General features: G+C 40.7%; 1 protein-coding gene across 1 annotated transcript; it reads right to left on the bottom strand.

The window, feature by feature from the left end:
• Positions 1-4,934: 4,934 nt before the first annotated feature.
• LOC139554683 (uncharacterized) lies at positions 4,935-9,812 on the bottom strand. Its single transcript, XM_071367706.1, has one exon. The coding sequence runs from the start codon at positions 6,891-6,893 to the stop codon at positions 6,276-6,278; it is 618 nt and encodes a 205-aa protein (XP_071223807.1). The 5' UTR covers positions 6,894-9,812; the 3' UTR covers positions 4,935-6,275.
• Between the last annotated feature and the right edge of the window lie 7,978 nt (positions 9,813-17,790).

Raw genomic sequence — 17,790 nt, 5'->3', positions numbered from 1 at the left:
GTGATTTTAAATGTATTGTATCCAGGGGAGGTTGTAGTGTGATTTTAAATGCATTGTATCCAGGTGTGGTTGTAGTGTTTTTAAATGCATTGTATCCAGGGGAGGTTGTAGTGTGTTTTAAATGCATTGTATCCAGGGGAGGTTGTAGTGTGTTTTTAAATGCATTGTATCCAGGGGAGGTTGTAGTGTGTTTTTAAATGCATTGTATCTAGGTGAGGTTGTAGTGTGTTTTTAAATGCATTGTATCCAGGGGAGGTTGTAGTGTGATTTTAAATGCATTGTATCCAGGGGAGGTTGTAGTGTTTTTAAATGCATTGTATCCAGGGGAGGTTGTAGTGTGCTTTTAAATGCATTGTATCCAGGGGAGGTTGTAGTGTGATTTTAAATGCATTGTATCCAGGGGAGGTTGTAGTGTGATTTTAAATGCATTGTATCCAGGTGTGGTTGTAGTGTTTTTAAATGCATTGTATCCAGGGGAGGTTGTAGTGTGTTTTAAATGCATTGTATCCAGGGGAGGTTGTAGTGTGTTTTTAAATGCATTGTATCCAGGGGAGGCTGTAGTGTGTTTTTAAATGCATTGTATCTAGGTGAGGTTGTAGTGTGTTTTTAAATGCATTGTATCCAGGGGAGGTTGTAGTGTTTTTAAATGCATTGTATCCAGGGGAGGTTGTAGTGTTTTTAAATGCATTGTATCCAGGTGTGGTTGTAGTGTTTTTAAATGCATTGTATCTAGGGGAGGTTGTAGTGTGCTTTTAAATGCATTGTATCTAGGGGAGGTTGTAGTGTTTTTAAATGCATTGTATCCAGGGGAGGTTGTAGTGTGATTTGAAATGCATTGTATCCAGGTGTGGTTGTAGTGTTTTTAAATGCATTGTATCCAGGGGAGATGGTAGTGTGCTTTTAAATGCATTGTATCCAGGGGAGGTTGTAGTGTGATTTTAAATGCATTGTATCCAGGGGAGGTTGTAGTGTGATTTTAAATGCATTGTATCCAGGTGTGGTTGTAGTGTTTTTAAATGCATTGTATCCAGGGGAGGTTGTAGAGTGTTTTAAATGCATTGTATCCAGGGGAGGTTGTAGTGTGTTTTTAAATGCATTGTATCCAGGGGAGGTTGTAGTGTGTTTTTAAATGCATTGTATCTAGGTGAGGTTGTAGTGTGTTTTTAAATGCATTGTATCCAGGGGAGGTTGTAGTGTTTTTAAATGCATTGTATCCAGGGGAGGTTGTAGTGTTTTTAAATGCATTGTATCCAGGTGTGGTTGTAGTGTTTTTAAATGCATTGTATCTAGGGGAGGTTGTAGTGTGCTTTTAAATGCATTGTATCTAGGGGAGGTTGTAGTGTTTTTAAATGCATTGTATCCAGGGGAGGTTGTAGTGTTTTTAAATGCATTGTATCCAGGGGAGGTTGTAGTGTTTTTAAATGCATTGTATCTAGGGGAGGTTGTAGTGTGATTTTAAATGCATTGTATCTAGGGGAGGTTGTAGTGTGATTTTAAATGCATTGTATCCAGGTGTGGTTGTAGTGTTTTTAAATGCATTGTATCCAGGTGTGGTTGTAGTGTTTTTAAATGCATTGTATCCAGGGGAGGTTGTAGTGTGCTTTTAAATGCATTGTATCTAGGGGAGGTTGTAGTGTGATTTTAAATGCATTGTATCCAGGGGAGGTTGTGTGATTTTTAAATGCATTGTATCCAGGGGAGGTTGTAGTGTGTTTTTAAATGCATTGTATCTAGGGGAGGTTGTAGTGTGATTTTAAATGCATTGTATCCAGGGGAGGTTGTAGTGTGATTTGAAATGCATTGTATCCAGGTGTGGTTGTAGTGTTTTTAAATGCATTGTATCCAGGGGAGGTTGTAGTGTGCTTTTAAATGCATTGTATCCAGGGGAGGTTGTAGTGTGATTTTAAATGCATTGTATCCAGGGGAGGTTGTAGTGTGATTTTAAATGCATTGTATCCAGGGGAGGTTGTAGTGTGATTTTAAATGCATTGTATCCAGGTGTGGTTGTAGTGTTTTTAAATGCATTGTATCCAGGGGAGGTTGTAGTGTGTTTTAAATGCATTGTATCCAGGGGAGGTTGTAGTGTTTTTAAATGCATTGTATCCAGGTGTGGTTGTAGTGCTTTTAAATGCATTGTATCCAGGTGAGGTTGTAGTGTGTTTTTAAATGTTCAAATAAATCTAATCGAACAAAGGATCATCATTTTGCCTGAACTGAAATAATGGATGAATGTTTATCAGAAGCAATTAAAGTGAATGTAATTTAATTGGAACTGAACAACTGCACTGCACATAAAGAGTTTGCACTTTATTGTACATCATGAATGAACAGCATTACGTGAAAATGGATGAGAAATACTCTTAGACAAATACAAGCAGACCTCTCCTGGAATGTATAGAATATTCTTTAATGTTATCAATAACATCAGTCTGACCAATTTTTTTCCATCACCCTGAGAGAAATTCCAAAACAACTGACCAGGAATTGTTCACTGGCTAACATTGCGTGAGTCAGTATCATTCAGGGGACCCTTGTGATTGAAGCTTTTTCAGCAGTCACCACAGCTAAATGTTTTTTCTCTTGTGTGAGTCCATATATGTTAGTTTAAGTTCCCTTCTCCACAGGCAACACAGCTTAATGATTTCTTTCCTTGGACCCAGTTTTTATTTACAATAACTGCCTGGACAAGTTGCCCAAACCTAGCAATAGGCTACAATAAAAAGAGACACATGGATAATGCAACACTTAACAGTTAAAACACATACAGTACCAGTCAAAAGTTTGGACACACCTACTCATTCAAGGGTTTTTCTTTATTTTTACTATTTTCTACATTGTAGAATAGTGAAGACATCAAAACTATGAAATAACACATATGGAATCATGTTGTAACCAAAATGTTTTAAACAAATCAAAATATATTTTATATTTGAGATTCTTCAAAGTAGAAACGCTTTGCCTTGATGACAGCTTTGCACACCCTTGTGGCATTGTCCTGAGCAGGATGGAGCAGGTTTTCATCAAGGATCTCTCTGTACTTTTCTCCGTTCATCTTTCCCTTGATCCTGACTAGTCTCCCATTCCCTGCCGCTGAAAAACATCCCCACAGCATGATTCTGACACCAACATGCTTCACCGTAGGGATGGTGCCAGGTTTCCTCCAGACGTGACGCTTGGCATTCAGGCCAAAGAGTTCAATCTTGGTTTCATCCGACCAGAAAATCTTGTTTCTCATGGTCTGAGAGTCTTTAGGTGTCTTTTGGCAAACTGCAAGCGGGATATCATGTGCCTTATACTTAGGAGTGGCTTCCGTCTGGATACTCTACCATAAAGACCTGATTGGTGGAGTGATGCAAAGATGTTAGTCCTTCTGGAAGGTTCTCCCATCTCCACAGAGGAACTCTAGAGCTCTGTCAGAGTGACCATCGGGTTCTTGGTCATCTCCCTGACCAAAGCCCTTCTCCCCCGATTGTTCAGTTTGGCCAGGCAGCCAGCTCTAGGAAGAGTCTTGGTGGTTCAAAACTTCTTCCATTTAAGAATGATGGAGGCCATTATGTTCTTGGGAACCTTCAATGCGCAGAAATGTTTTGGTACCCTTCCCCAGATCTGTGCCTCAACACAATCCTGTCTCGGTGCTCTACGGACAATTCCTTCGACCTCATGGCTGGTTTTTGCTCTGACATGCATTGTCAACTGTGGGACCTAATATAGACAGGTGTGTGCCTTTCCAAATCATGTCCAATCAATTTAATTTACCACAGGTGGACTCCAATCAAGTTGTAGAAACATCTCAAGGATGATCAATAGAAACAGGATGCACCCGGGCTCAATTTCTAGTCTCATAGCAAAGGGTCTGAATACTTACGTAAATAAGTTATTTGTTTTTTATGTTTAATAGATTTGCTGAAATTTCTAAAAACACGTTTTCCCTTTGTCATTATGGGATATTGTGTTTAGATTCCTGAGGATTTTTGTATATTTTTTTTATCCATTTTAGAATAAGGCTGTAACGTAACAAAATATGGAAAAAGTCAATGGGTCTGAATACTTCTTGAAGTGAAATCATTCTTACCGCTGTTCACCGTTGAAAGTGTCTCAAAGAGCAAAACTATGACAAAGTACATTTTGAACCCTCACACATAGAGACCCTATTCATTAAAAAACACTGACTAGGTTTCTGGCATTAGAGAAAAAATATTTGTCTTGACCTTCAAGGCTGCATGTTGTAATTATTTGTGTTCTCCATAAATCAATGTTTAAAATGTGATATTAAAAGAAACTCCACTGTATATTCATTCAAGAGTGTAGCTTTGTCTTAGCCTGGTAACCCAGTGAACGGTTATGAAATGGGCCCTAGGTTGAAATAAACAATCATAACAAATGATATTACAAATACCCCAAGTATTAACAATGCTCTACAATATTAAACAACATAATTTTTACATATATTTGCAGGATCTTAAAACAAGATTACAATACGGTAAAAACACTCATGAAACACACAAATGTGTTATAGAGAAAGTATGCTTTTAAGTTAATCAAAATATTACTTCAAATATAATTTGTTATGATTTTTATTTCAATCTAGGGCCCATTTCAAAACCATTCACTGGCTTATTTGGGTATTTGCAATGTTTGTCTATAAATCTTTTGAAATATTACAAAAAATATGAGTATATCATTGATTGGCCAGGGATATAAAACATATCAACATATACGGCTAGGTTTATATAACCCTGATCTAGTACAAGTCTAGTTATAATCCCTGAAGAATGATACAATTACCTTAAAGATGCCTCTCCATACAGTAACATCCACTGTAACAGTAAAACAATGAAATGTACAACAGAATACATAAATTGAAGAGAATGAAGAGGCAAGATGGTGCTGACAGACATTGCCGCTTTGCTTCTAGCATTTCGCTACACACGCAATAACATCTGAAATTGTTTTGTTTTATTGTGGACTACAGGAAGAGTAGCTGCTGCAAAACAAATGTGTGTAAAATTGCAATAGTCAATATCAGTATATAGGCTACTGTAAAATTGCAAACACATTACAAACATAAATCTTCTTTGCACATCTTTAACTTTGTGATTTAAAAAAAAAAGTAGATCATGTTATGTCTGGCTATTCTAAGCAAAGTACAAACGCTAATTGATGTATTTGATCGGTTTCCTTACAAATGTGTGTTATTGCACCGTGCCTGGCATGTAAGTGCGCAATAGCTTTCCAGTCGTCGACACAATGTATGAAGGAACGCGCATAAAAGTAGACTACAAATGCTATAATGCAATTACAACAAGTAGACTATTATGATAGTACACCGCAGCGGTTTATATGGTAAGCGATTTTAAAAGTATATATTTGTATTATTCTTTACCACGCCTGGCTGTACATTTTCACTTTCGCTTTGATATTCGAGTACACCATTTACCGCTTTGGCTCTGGCAAATACGTTCTAGTGAAAAATATACAACAAAAAGCATCAAATTAGGTCTATACATCTAGCTAATTACACTACAGACTTTTTTTAAAGATATATCCCTATTTTAAAAATAATATGTCGATGGAAAGCTCCTTCACGACTGTCCTTTGAATATGGTGTATTTCCTAGGAGTTTGAAGAGTATTTCTATCCAATAATTTGAGGGCTGAAATAAACCTAGCTGTTGTCAGGTAAAATAGAGCGTGGGACGTTTCCGTGGCTGTAGCCTGTGGCGTCATACTGAAGAAAAATATAGCCACGGCTATGAAAATATTCTAACATATTTTTACTTGAAATCAAATATTTAATTAAATCTCTATGAGTCAATAACAAAAAACAAATGAAACCCCTTATCGTTATTTTATTTGAGGTGCTTACACTTTTGAAACTGTTGTCACTAACAATTCATGTGAAGTGATTTTTATTTATTTGCTTTACTTTAATGTTATTGTATGTTTCTTATGAGAAAATATACTTGTAGTGATATCCTATGTTCATTTGTTATTGTAATGCAATTAATTTTAAATAAAATATAAAAACGCTATCAAAATACTGTGATTTTTCATTGTAGGTTGGAATGGATAGCTTAAATCATGGACAACATAAAATAAACATTCACATAACCTCAATCATTGTATTATGTAACAATTATGAGACTTTGTATTTTACATTAACAGACATTTTCTGACCACTTGGTAAACTTTCTCTTTATCTCTGATGATACACATCTCATCATAACGTAATGATTGATTGCTCTGACATAGGTGTCAATCAGTACATCTCTACTGTCAACTCATCCCTCCCTTCATCATCTTCATCCTCCAGCCCTCTACCTTACCCTTTTCCAAGTTCCCCACACTCCAGAAGTTCGAGTGCCTCCTCTTTTTCCCGACCCCTCCCTCCTTTGTTACTTCCTTCCGGAACCCGAAGCCTCCTTTCTCTTTATTGAAAGCCTGCAGCCCGCCGATGATGGACGTGATAGCCTCATTCCTCTTTCTTCCCCCCTCGCCTTCCTCTTCCCCCTCTTGGTAGTGCAGAGTTTCCATAGGGTGGCCGGGGAAGGGACCCAGCGACCTCCTCTCCAGATCCCCCCTCATCATGCCCTTCTGTCCCCAGCCATTCTCTGCCACCAGCTCCCTGAGCAGGCCCAGACGTGGGTCCTCTGGTCCCAGCTCCAGCAGCGGTCCCCAAGAGCGGAGGCCCGCCGCAGCTACAGCCCCTGGGACATCGAGGGAGGCCTGGAGCTGGAGTAAGTCAGCCTCCCACTCAGGGTTCTCCAATGTGGGCAAGATGGCAAGGGGGAAGTGGGGGTGCCCGTGTGCCCCTGGGATGGGAACCAGCAGAGCCAGTGAGAAAAAAGTGATCATCGGCTGAGAGGCACAGAGAAGGAACGAAGATAATCTCATCTATAGGTTGTTGGAAAGATAAAGTAGTTGTGAAATAAATCACAAAAGGAAAAAGAGTCAATGCATCATGAATTGCAAACCATCCAGATATTTGCAAGCCCTGATTCTTAGGGCCCTATTCAAGAATAATACAAAATTAACTGTGTGGGGCAACAAAGAAGATTCACATCATAACACCATTCCTTCTTCCCACACAAAAATATTATTTTACCCTGAAATAGCACTAAGTGGGTTAGATAAGATAGGACAGCAGCACAGATTTCTACAGATATTTAGTTAGAACCATTTACTATGTAAGCACTGAATCATATGTACCTGCTGTACATATTAGTACACAGAAATAAACAGAATATCAACATCCACACCTAATACCAACCACATTAGCATTGATATATCCATTGGCTTACCTTGTAGAGTTTGTGTTTCTGCCTTGACATCACCCTGACCTTTTAAATACCCCATAAATTAAGAGTTTATCAGCTGACAGCATCGTGATTGGTTAATCGAGCCCTTGACACACAAGTGTAACGTAACTCTGACATCTACATTCTTCTGGCTTGGAAACAAGTCTCACTTAACTGATGGACTCTAAAGTGTCCAATTATTGTGCTTGATTGTGAAGTGATTCATTAGGATTTAAAGAAACCTCATTAAGGTCTCAGTCATTAAGGTCATCTCACAGGGAGGACACAGACACAGCTGAAAGAATTCCATTGTCCGGTTTTGTAAGGATCGACGTTGGTAGAGATGAGAAGCAGGTACAGGGAGTTAACATTTAATAATTATCGGACATGGAACGGAACAGCGTCTGGACAAGAAAACAACGACATGAATACTGACAAAGGGAATCAAGTGAGGAGCAGACCAATATAGAGGGGGTAATCAACTAAGTAATGGAGTACAGGTGAGTCCAAAATTACACAGCTGTGCGTAATGATGGTGACAGGTGTGCGTAATGTAGGCAGTCTGGCGCCAGAGAGGGAGAGCGGGAGCAGGTGTGACAGGTTCCTGACATAATCCCAATCATTACAGACATAATTCATAAATACTCTGGATCAGTCACTTTTCTCAATTGAACTATTTATGTAAAAACGTCATAATACCAGACTACTATAACGATCATACAACACCAACTATGTCGGAAATTCCAACACGAAAGATAACTTCTCTTTTGCTTTCTGTTTGCCATGTAAAAATCATTATGGTGCATTAAGTTTGTTGGAACCTCTCCAGCGCGCTGACAATAAACAATGATTCATTTAAGATTGACTTTGAGTGTCCCTCGTGGTAATTTCCACGACACTGTGTAAGAATTTCCACGACACAATCATAAGTGGTTTATTGAGGTCACACCCAAACTATAGATTAAATTAATTACTTAACAGAGCGGTTATTCTCACAGAGGACAGTCCTCTGTGCTTAGTAAATTCTCCTTTTAAAGAGATTGTCCTGTACTTTTGTATACTTTTAGCCAGTAGTTCTGAAAGTAGTGCTCACGAGCCAAAAGTGTTTCCTGAAAATTGCTTGCTCTGTCACACAAACTCAGCAAAAAAAGAAATGTCCTCTCACTGTCAACTGCGTTTATTTTCAGCAAACTTAACATGTGTAAATATTTGTATGAACATAACAAGATTCAACATCTGTGACATAAACTGAACAGGTTCCACAGACATGTTGTCACGCCCTGGCCTTAGTATTCTTTGTTTTCTTTATTATTTTAGTTAGGTCAGGGTGTGACATGGGAAGTTTGTGTGTTTTGTCTAGTTTAGGGTGTGTGTATTGTTTAGGGGGTGTTGAATAGTGTATGGGGTTGTGTTCAGGAGAGAGTTCTAGGAAAGTCTATGGTTGCCTGGTTTGGTTCTCAATCAGAGACAGCTGGTTATTGTTGTCTCTGATTGGGAGCCATATTTAAGGCAGCCATAGGCTTTAGGTGATTGTGGGAGATTGTCTATGTCTAAGTGTTTAGTGTCAGCACTTATGTTTCTTAGCTTCACGATCGGTTGTTTTGTTTATTTTGTAAGTGTTTGTTTTTTTCCTTCATTAAAAGAAGATGTATTTTTCACGCGCTGCGCCTTGGTCCTCTCTCTCTTATCAAGACGATCGTGACACATGTGACTAACAGAAATTGAATAATGTGTCCCTGAACAAAGGGGGGGTCAAAATCAAAAGTAACAGTCAGTATCTGGTGTGGCCACCAGCTGCATTAAGTACTGCAGTGCATCTCCTCCTCATGGACTGCACCAGATTTGCCAGTTCTTGCTGTGAGATGTTACCCCACTCTTCCACCAAGGCACCTGCAAGTTCCCGGACATTTCTGGGGGGAATGGCCTTAGCCCTCACCCTCCGATCCAACAGGTCCCAGACGTGCTCAATGGGATTGAGATCCGAGCTCTTCGCTGGCCATGACATTCCTGTCTTGCAGAAAATCACGCACAAATCGAAATCGATCCCGCTCCAGAGTACAGGCCTCGGTGTAACGCTCATTCCTTCAACGATAAACGCGAATCTGACCATCACCCCTGGTGAGACAAAACCGCGACTCGTCAGTGAAGAGCACTTTTTGCCAGTCCTGTCTGGTCCAGCGACGGTGGGTTTGTGCCCATAGGCGACGTTGTTGCCGGTGATGTCTGGTGAGGCCTACAAGCCCTCAGTTCAGCCTCTCTCAGCCTATTGCGGACAGTCTGAGCACTGATGGAGGGATTGTGCGTTCCTGGTGTAACTCGGGCAGTTGTTGTTGCCATCCTGCAGGTGTGATGTTCGGATGTATCGATCCTGTGCAGGTGTTGTTACACGTGGTCTGCCACTGCGAGGACGATCAGCTGTCCGTCCTGTCTCCCTGTAGCGCTGTCTTAGGCGTCTCACAGTACGGACATTGCAATTTATTGCCCTGGCCACATCTGCAGTCCTCATGCCTCCTTGCAGCATGCCTAAGGCACGTTCACGCAGATGAGCAGGGACCCTGGGCGTCTTTCTTTTGGGGTTTTTCAGAGTCAGGAGAAAGGCCTCTTTAGTGTCCTAAGTTTTCATAACTGTGACCTTAATTGCCTACCGTCTGTAAGCTGTTAGTGTCTTAATGACCGTTCCACAGGTGCATGTTGTGGGGGATGAATCAGAATTACTTGGGTAACATGGATAAATAAGATGTTTTATTTACATAATATGCTTATGTGAGATACTTGTCATTAGAATGTCTCCCGTTGGACTATACTGTTGGCAGTTGCAGTTTTCCCTTCTCTGCTAGGGAAAAATCACTTGGGGCCCAGAGAGGGGAGAGGTCAGGCTTGTCTTCATATGTGAATGTATCTGTTAAACCATCTGGTGCTATGCAGAATATCAGAAGGGGAGGAGGACAGAATGGAACATTGTCTTCTTATGTGAATGTGTCTTTACCTATTTTTAAACCATGTGAAGGGATGGCGTGATTAATGGGGAACCAGTTAGTTGTCTCCACAATGTCTGTACGCCAGTCACTCCCTCCTTTTCCCATTGGGGGGAGGAGTATGGCAGTGTCTGGAACCATTGTATGTCCCCTCTGATGTTGCACTTATCTTGAGCTAGTATATGACCTAGAGGCTCACTCCCCTCAGTGAGCTTGTCCAGGAGTGAGGTTTACTTGAGATGGGAGAAAACAGAGTTGACAATTGAGTTATGCCTTGGATGAGGTAATGTTTTGGTACTATGAAGTACCAGGGACGAGATTAGAACCTCGTCTTAGAGACCAAACTGAACGATAATTTATAGCTAATGCTATCTGGCTATGGGATACTCCTTTCTCAAGTAAAAGGCCCTTTATGAAGTTTTCCTAAGATCTGTGGTTCGTCATGTAAGTTGAGAGGGGTGTATCTTGGCTATAAAAGATCTTGGTATTCTTTTGTAGGCACTCTCAGAATTCATTATAGACACTGAATTGATCTGAGAGTCAAAGGGCTATGGTGAAGCTCATATTATTAAAAGATTAAGTATAACTCTGACTGGTGTGTGGTTTGTAACTCTCCTCATTTGGTAATACAGGAAATTGCCACGACAATGTTCATTAATTGTTTATGGTTCATTGAACAAGCATGGGAAAGAGTACAGGCCTCGGTTACAATGAAGATCTGTGAAGTTATTTGGATTTTTACGAATTATCTTTGAAAGACAGGGTCCTGAAAAAGGGTTTCTTTTTTTGCTGAGTTTATGTGCTCCCTCTCTTGCTCTGCTGTGTGTGCATCTTGCTAGTTGTTACTAAAATGGGAAAGGGGCTGAAGCTCATTGGCTGAAACTCGAATTGCTAGGGGGCTGACCCATGTGGGCTTCCAGAAAACAGTCGCTTTCAAACTAGGGATTTTGTGGCCGATTGAGGTAAAACAGTAATTCTGCTCATAGATTATGCATGTATGAACTACACATTGAAACATACAGCCCAAAGCATGAGGTTTAAAAAATACTTCCTAATTGCCAAAGATCCAGAGCATGTCTAAGAGGATTGTAGCATGATCCTAACTAAACCAGGTCTGTTAAAAGCAGTCTAGTAAGGTATGACTTCTCCGATTTGACTGATAGGAATTTACTTCAGCTATCTGATCTGTTGAAAAATGCTTTTAGACAACGAGTAAATAAAAGACATCCTATGTTTCCATTAGTTAATAAAGACCATTTATTAAAGTACAAAGACCTCATATTGTCATATTATGGGTGGGGTTGGGTTACTTGATATTGCACCCACACATTTCCTGGCACTCACTGCACAATATCATCTATCATCTACATCTTGTTCTTGATTACTGCATTGTTGGGTTTAGAGCTGGAAAGAAAGGCATTTCACTGTACTTGTGCACATTACATTAAAACGTGAAACTCTAAACTATGTGCACATTGATATTGATACCATATCATAACAACCATGACAAACTGTGGAACAAAACAAGTAGTCACGCGGAATAATCATAAAATGCTTAAATTTCCCATAGCATTATTATATACTGAACAAAAATATAAACACAAGATGAAAAAATGTCAACGATTTTAACAACTTACAGTTCATATAAGGAAATCATTACATTTAAATAAATAATATGATATGCATTGCTGGGTCTCTGCTTTTCACTGACAGTCGCAACTCAACAATAATCTATTGTGCTGCCCAACATGCGGGCCCTTCCAACTGTAGGCCAAATCATGCTTTCTGGTGTAGTATCCGATTTTCAATTATTTTATTTATTTCTGTATAGACAGGAGTAAGCTAATTAGGCTATACAATTTTAGCAATTTAATTATATTTACTTTAGTGAAAGCGTAGCTTCCCCTAGCCTTATGGACATGCCGCCTATGCCTTTTAATGTGGAATAACCACAACCAGTCAGGAGGTTTTCATCTGATTGCCAAACAATCACTTAACAAAGGCGCTCCTGTAGGCTATCCGCGCACATTCGTCCACTCACTAAATCATTTCAGCATCCAAACCCCGACAGTGCACTGTGCAGCCGCAATTTGATGAATGGAAAGAGACACCTATTACAAAACACCTACGTGTATTGTGTACGTGTACTGCCATTGTCATTAGGCCTACACTTGTAGCCTGAATTGATGCATCCACTGTTGTCCACGCGGTCCTCGGTCTCTCATCTCCACCTTGACAAAATGTAAGTGTTCTCCTCAAACCACAATGCAATTTGGAGCATAGACCACCATGTTAATTGGAAAATGTTTCATGCGGCTGACATGCAGTAATGTTAGATAATGGTGTAATAGCCTATATTTTTGAGGGATGTTGTATTAATTGTGATAGGCTCACGTTTTACAGGTACGGCGTACCCCCACTATTTATTTTGCCGGGACGACGCACTGGACCTTACCGCCTTACTTTCACCCCTGATCTTTGGCAAACATGAAATGCCTTACAACTGTTTTCTTTCTGAGTGTGTTTATGTAGCGACAAATCCCCTTAAATTCAGGTGGTAAAATAACTAGAAAGAAGCCCACTCTTTTGAGGTAAAAAAATGGATATAGCAATATACACCCATTATTAGATAAACCATACCCCATTAGGGTGAGTTTTGGTTAAGTGGGACACTTAGCAAAGTGGGACACTTAAGCTTTGTAAAGGATATCTTTAAATGTGTACAATAGCACAACCATCAATGCCTGTGTGTTAGTGAGGAAGTACAGTGGGGAGAACAAGTATTTCATACACTGCCGATTTTGCAGGTTTTCCTACTTACAAAGCATGTAGAGGTCTGTAATTTTTATCATAGGTACACTTCAACTGTGAGAGACGGAATCTAAAACAAAAATCCAGAAAATCACATTCCGTCTCTCACAGTTGAAGTGTACCTCTGATAAAAATTACAGACCTCTACATGCTTTGTAAGTAGGAAAACCTGCAAAATCGACAGTGTATCAAATACTTGTTCTCCCCACTGTATGCGATTGTAAAAAAAATGGGTTCAATGGGTATGGCGTCATCATTGTAGGCGTTCGGTCTTCAATGATGTCCATAGAGCAGCACCAAAAACAAAAATTGAACTTAAACAAAAAATTTTACTTTTTCCAAAGTCATTGTATTCTGTCACAATAATGCTCCTCTACTGTATGTGGCTTGTGTAGGAACATGACAACAAGTAAGTTGTTTTGATCTTGAAGGAGGATCTTATCCTTGTCGATCTTAATACTAAAGCTGAAAGTATGTGAAGTACACCTAGAAAGTATGTGAAGTACACCTAGGTTCATTGTGTCAAACAGCATGCTTGTTATTCTTCAGTGTTTTACTTCCTTGACAAACCTGTTCTGGATCAGAACTACAGTAACTCCTCTGTCTGTCCTGTTTATGACTAATGTACCACATGGTTTACGATAAGTGATAAAAGCAACCTTTGCAATGAAAACAAACATGAGTTATTTCTAAATGGTTCATGGTTAATAATTTTTTGGTAAACCCTGCTGCCTTTTTGTGTAATTGTTTGGTAAACCCCACAGTCTTTATTCACCTAAACGTTACCTAATAGTATCACCATACATACTCAGCTATAATCAACTACATTGGCCTTGTTATGCTCAAAGTTCAAAAGTGCAATTACAAAGTTAATGCGACTTTGTAATAATAGGTCTGCAGTAAGTCCTTGAGAATGGTTGCATTAGTTACATATCCTGTAGTTTACCTGTTGACTTTGATGGTCATGGCGTCACTTTCGAACTTGTCTCTGAAGATGGAGGACACGGCCACCTTGTATTCAGTGTTGGGAATCAGTCCAGTTAGAAGGTAGGTGTTCATGTTACCATTCACCAGAATATTCACCATGGAGAGAGAAAAAGAGTGAGAGAGAGAGAGAGATTCATTTCAGTAGGGAATAGAAGAAAAAACAGAGACAGACAGACAGAAACCAGACAGACAGACAGAAAAATAGACAGACAGACAGAAAACTAGACACAGACAGTAAACCAGACAGATAGACAGAAAACTAGACAGACAGAAATAACTCTTTAGTGTCTCCTCCTCTGGTTGGGGTCCAGGTGAGTCCAGGTGACCCTGAAGCTCTCTGTGGAGAACTCGCTGCTCCTCAGGTTCAGAGGCTTTGAGTGTAACGGCTTTCGTTGGTGGAAGGAGAGGAGGACCAAAATGCAGCGTGGTACGTATCCATAATATCTTTTAATAAGAATGAATACAAAATACAAAAGAACAAGAGAATAAATGAAAACCGAAACAGTACCGTATGGTACTAACACAGGAAACAATCACCCACAAAACACAATAGAAAACAGGCTACCTAAATATGGCTCCCAATCAGAGACAACGACTGACACCTGCCTCTGATTGAGAACCATGCTAGGCCAAACACATAGAAATATAAATACAGAACAAAACATAGAAAAACAACATAGAATGCCCAGCCCAACTCACGCCCTGACCAAACTAAAATAAAGACGTAAAAAAGGAACTAAGGTCAGAACGTGACAGTACCCCCCCCCCCCCCCACAAAGGTGTGGACTCCGACCTCAAAACCTGAACCTATAGGGGAGGGTCTGGGTGGGCATTTACCGCGGTGGCGGCTCTGGAGCGGGACGTGGACCCCACTCCACCATATTCTCGGCCCACTTATGTGGCACCTTAGGAGTGGCGACCCTCGCCACCGACCCCAGATTGGAGACCCTAGTAGAGGGCAGCACTGGACTGAGGGGCGCTTCTGGACTGAGGGGCGCCTCTGGACTGAGGGGCGCCTCTGGACTGAGGGACACCCTCCTTCCCCGTCAGACCACAGGATCCAAGAGGTGTTCCCAAGCCATGTCATTTTCAATTTGTTCCTCATCTCCTTCCTCCTCCATTGCCACCTGATAGGCACGTCACCTGATAGGCAAATGCGTATCCCTAATCAACGCTACATCCTCTTGAGGTAACCCAGCACTGTATATGCTTTCACATCAATGCCTCCAGAATGTTGTCCAGAGTACAATTACCCCAACATCTATCCTTTCATCTGATGCATTAAAGCAACTAACCCAACCCAACTATGGTGGTTAAAGTAGCTCCAAGACCCAACCCATCTGCATGTCTATAGTGGAATCTACTCTTTCTCTCTCTCTCTTTAGCTCCGCTACCTCCGTCACTGCATCTTCAAGCTCACCCATTATGCAGCTGGACCTCACTTCACGTGAGAAGGGTGAACCCACCGAGGAGAGACATGACGATCTTTATCGCTGCAGGTGCTGTAAGGAGTACTGTGTGTAGACCAGACCAACGCTGTCCCAACACCCCCCTCCTAGTGTATCTTGACTCAATCTCCAGAATTCAGCCTGTGCTCTCGTTTATTTCCTGCTCCTCATGTGCCGCTTTCACCTGGGAATATGCACACTGCAACGCATGGGTCATTTCCTGACAACATAGACTCTCCCAACAATGCTACTACAGTAACCCCTGCTACTACTAACACTGCCTATCTCCTGTAGCAATATACATAGTCTCTGGGGATGATACCACTATCACCCCGACCTCAATTTATAAGCCCCCACAGATCTTCACCTCAGTCACATTCAATCCCACTTAATAACAGCCTTATGTAAACCTTCTGTCTCAAACGCAGACCTCATGTGTACCTCGCCTCCTGCTACAGATACATTTGCACATATATCGTTCCATCTAACCCATAACACATGGTCACTACCTCTAATGCACCATGGTCACTACTCCTAATGCACCATGGTCACTACTTCTAATGCACCATGGTCACTACTCCTAATGCACCATGGTCACTACTTCTAATGCACCATGGTCACTACTTCTAATGCACCATGGTCACTACTTCTAATGCACCATGGTCACTACTCCTAATGCACCATGGTCACTACTTCTAATGCACCATGGTCACTACTCCTAATGCACCATGGTCACTACTCCTAATGCACCATGGTCACTACTCCTAATGCACTTCTAAAGTTATAAACATACTAAAGTTATAAACATCAGTCCCTCCTCTGGAACAATGATCACTCTGTGTTCCACGAAACCTAAAAACATATTGACTTAAACAGGGAAAAGAGAAAATACATGTTTAATAATTTCACACCACCCTTGATGCTACTACAACTGGAGACAGAACCGCCCATCCTTTACGTGCTATGCTCATGTCATGCTGGTCTCCATGCCCGTCTCCTTCATTTTCATCCTTGGGTGTTAACGCAAGACACAGACTATGAACCTTGTATGCAATTAATTGTACCGTATCATCGAGCAATCTATATGTACTGATGCGATTTAACATAAAAATTCTGATGACATGGTAAAAAAATATATATATAATTAAATTAAAAATAGTTGACCCAAGCTATCATCCAGTGAGTTCTCTAGCAACCTCCCTATTGGAGGACACTTAAAGATAAGGTTTATACAGCCTCCCTAGGCCTAATACATTTGGGCAGTGCACCCACCCCTCACAGTTTGAGAGCAACTCTCTCGCTGTAGCCGAATCATAGCTAAAACATTTTAGAAATGATCCAACCCAAATTCAGAATGACAGTCTTTAGTGCTTTACTTTGAGTCTATCACTCCAAATCGAGCTTCTCAACCTAGCACACATCATCACGGTTAGAATGTACATTTATAAACGGGACCTTTTATTGCCGGTAATGACTCTTCTCATTACAACCCCCCTTTGTCCCTGTTTTCCTGTCTCGAGTGGCATGGTAATGAAATATCGGTATCTCAATGCATTCTTAGTCTAAATCATTCGCAGTGTGTAGACCTTCCTTAATATCACCCCTCCCCCCTTCCTCTTGGCACTTCCTCATTCCCAACGGCACATTTGTGACTCATGCCTGTCACATTTGATGGGCCTTGGTAATGCCCCAATTTCAATATAAAGTCATCTGTTTTTCCCACATACGAGTCTCTCACCTGAGCCGCTACCACCATTTTGTTAGGTCCATGTCTCCCACCTGTACACCAGGAGCTTGAGAGAAGTTTGAATGTTATCTCTCCATGCTCACTCCACATGCGCGGTCTCAGGACTCATGGCGCAGTCCTTCCGCCTGTACCCAGGTTAACGGCTCGGACTCAGATAGGAGTGTTGTTACTATCGCATTGAACTTCTTTGTCGCTCTTTCTTCAGCCGGTTAGGAAGGGTTTTGAGGTTCACACACACTGTTTGTGGTCAAATTATTCCTACCATGCATTAAGACACAATCTGACATCAGACATCACCTTCCATGATAACCACAAGAGAGGACAGATCAGAACAAAAGTTTAGTTCAATTCGTTTCTGATTCAGGAAATCCAGACAAGCATTGACTATATGACAAATTATTACATTCCCAATTTTCTTAATAACCTTATCTCTACGACAAATGTCAAAGAGCATAACAACATACTGTTATTGCTGAAACCATTTCAAAATTTTGTTCATACTCCCTTATTTTACTGGCGACCTCT

The sequence above is a fragment of the Salvelinus alpinus genome, chromosome 26 (genome assembly GCF_045679555.1).
Source record: "Salvelinus alpinus chromosome 26, SLU_Salpinus.1, whole genome shotgun sequence".
NCBI lineage: Eukaryota > Metazoa > Chordata > Actinopteri > Salmoniformes > Salmonidae > Salvelinus > Salvelinus alpinus.
The sequence above is the reverse complement of the archived record's forward strand: the minus strand, read 5'-3'. Positions and strand labels throughout refer to the sequence as shown.

Coding starts and splice junctions, on each gene's coding strand:
- LOC139554683 (XM_071367706.1), bottom strand. CDS start 6,893: ATGAGATTATCTTCGTTCCTTCTCTGTGCCTCTCAGCCGATGATCACT.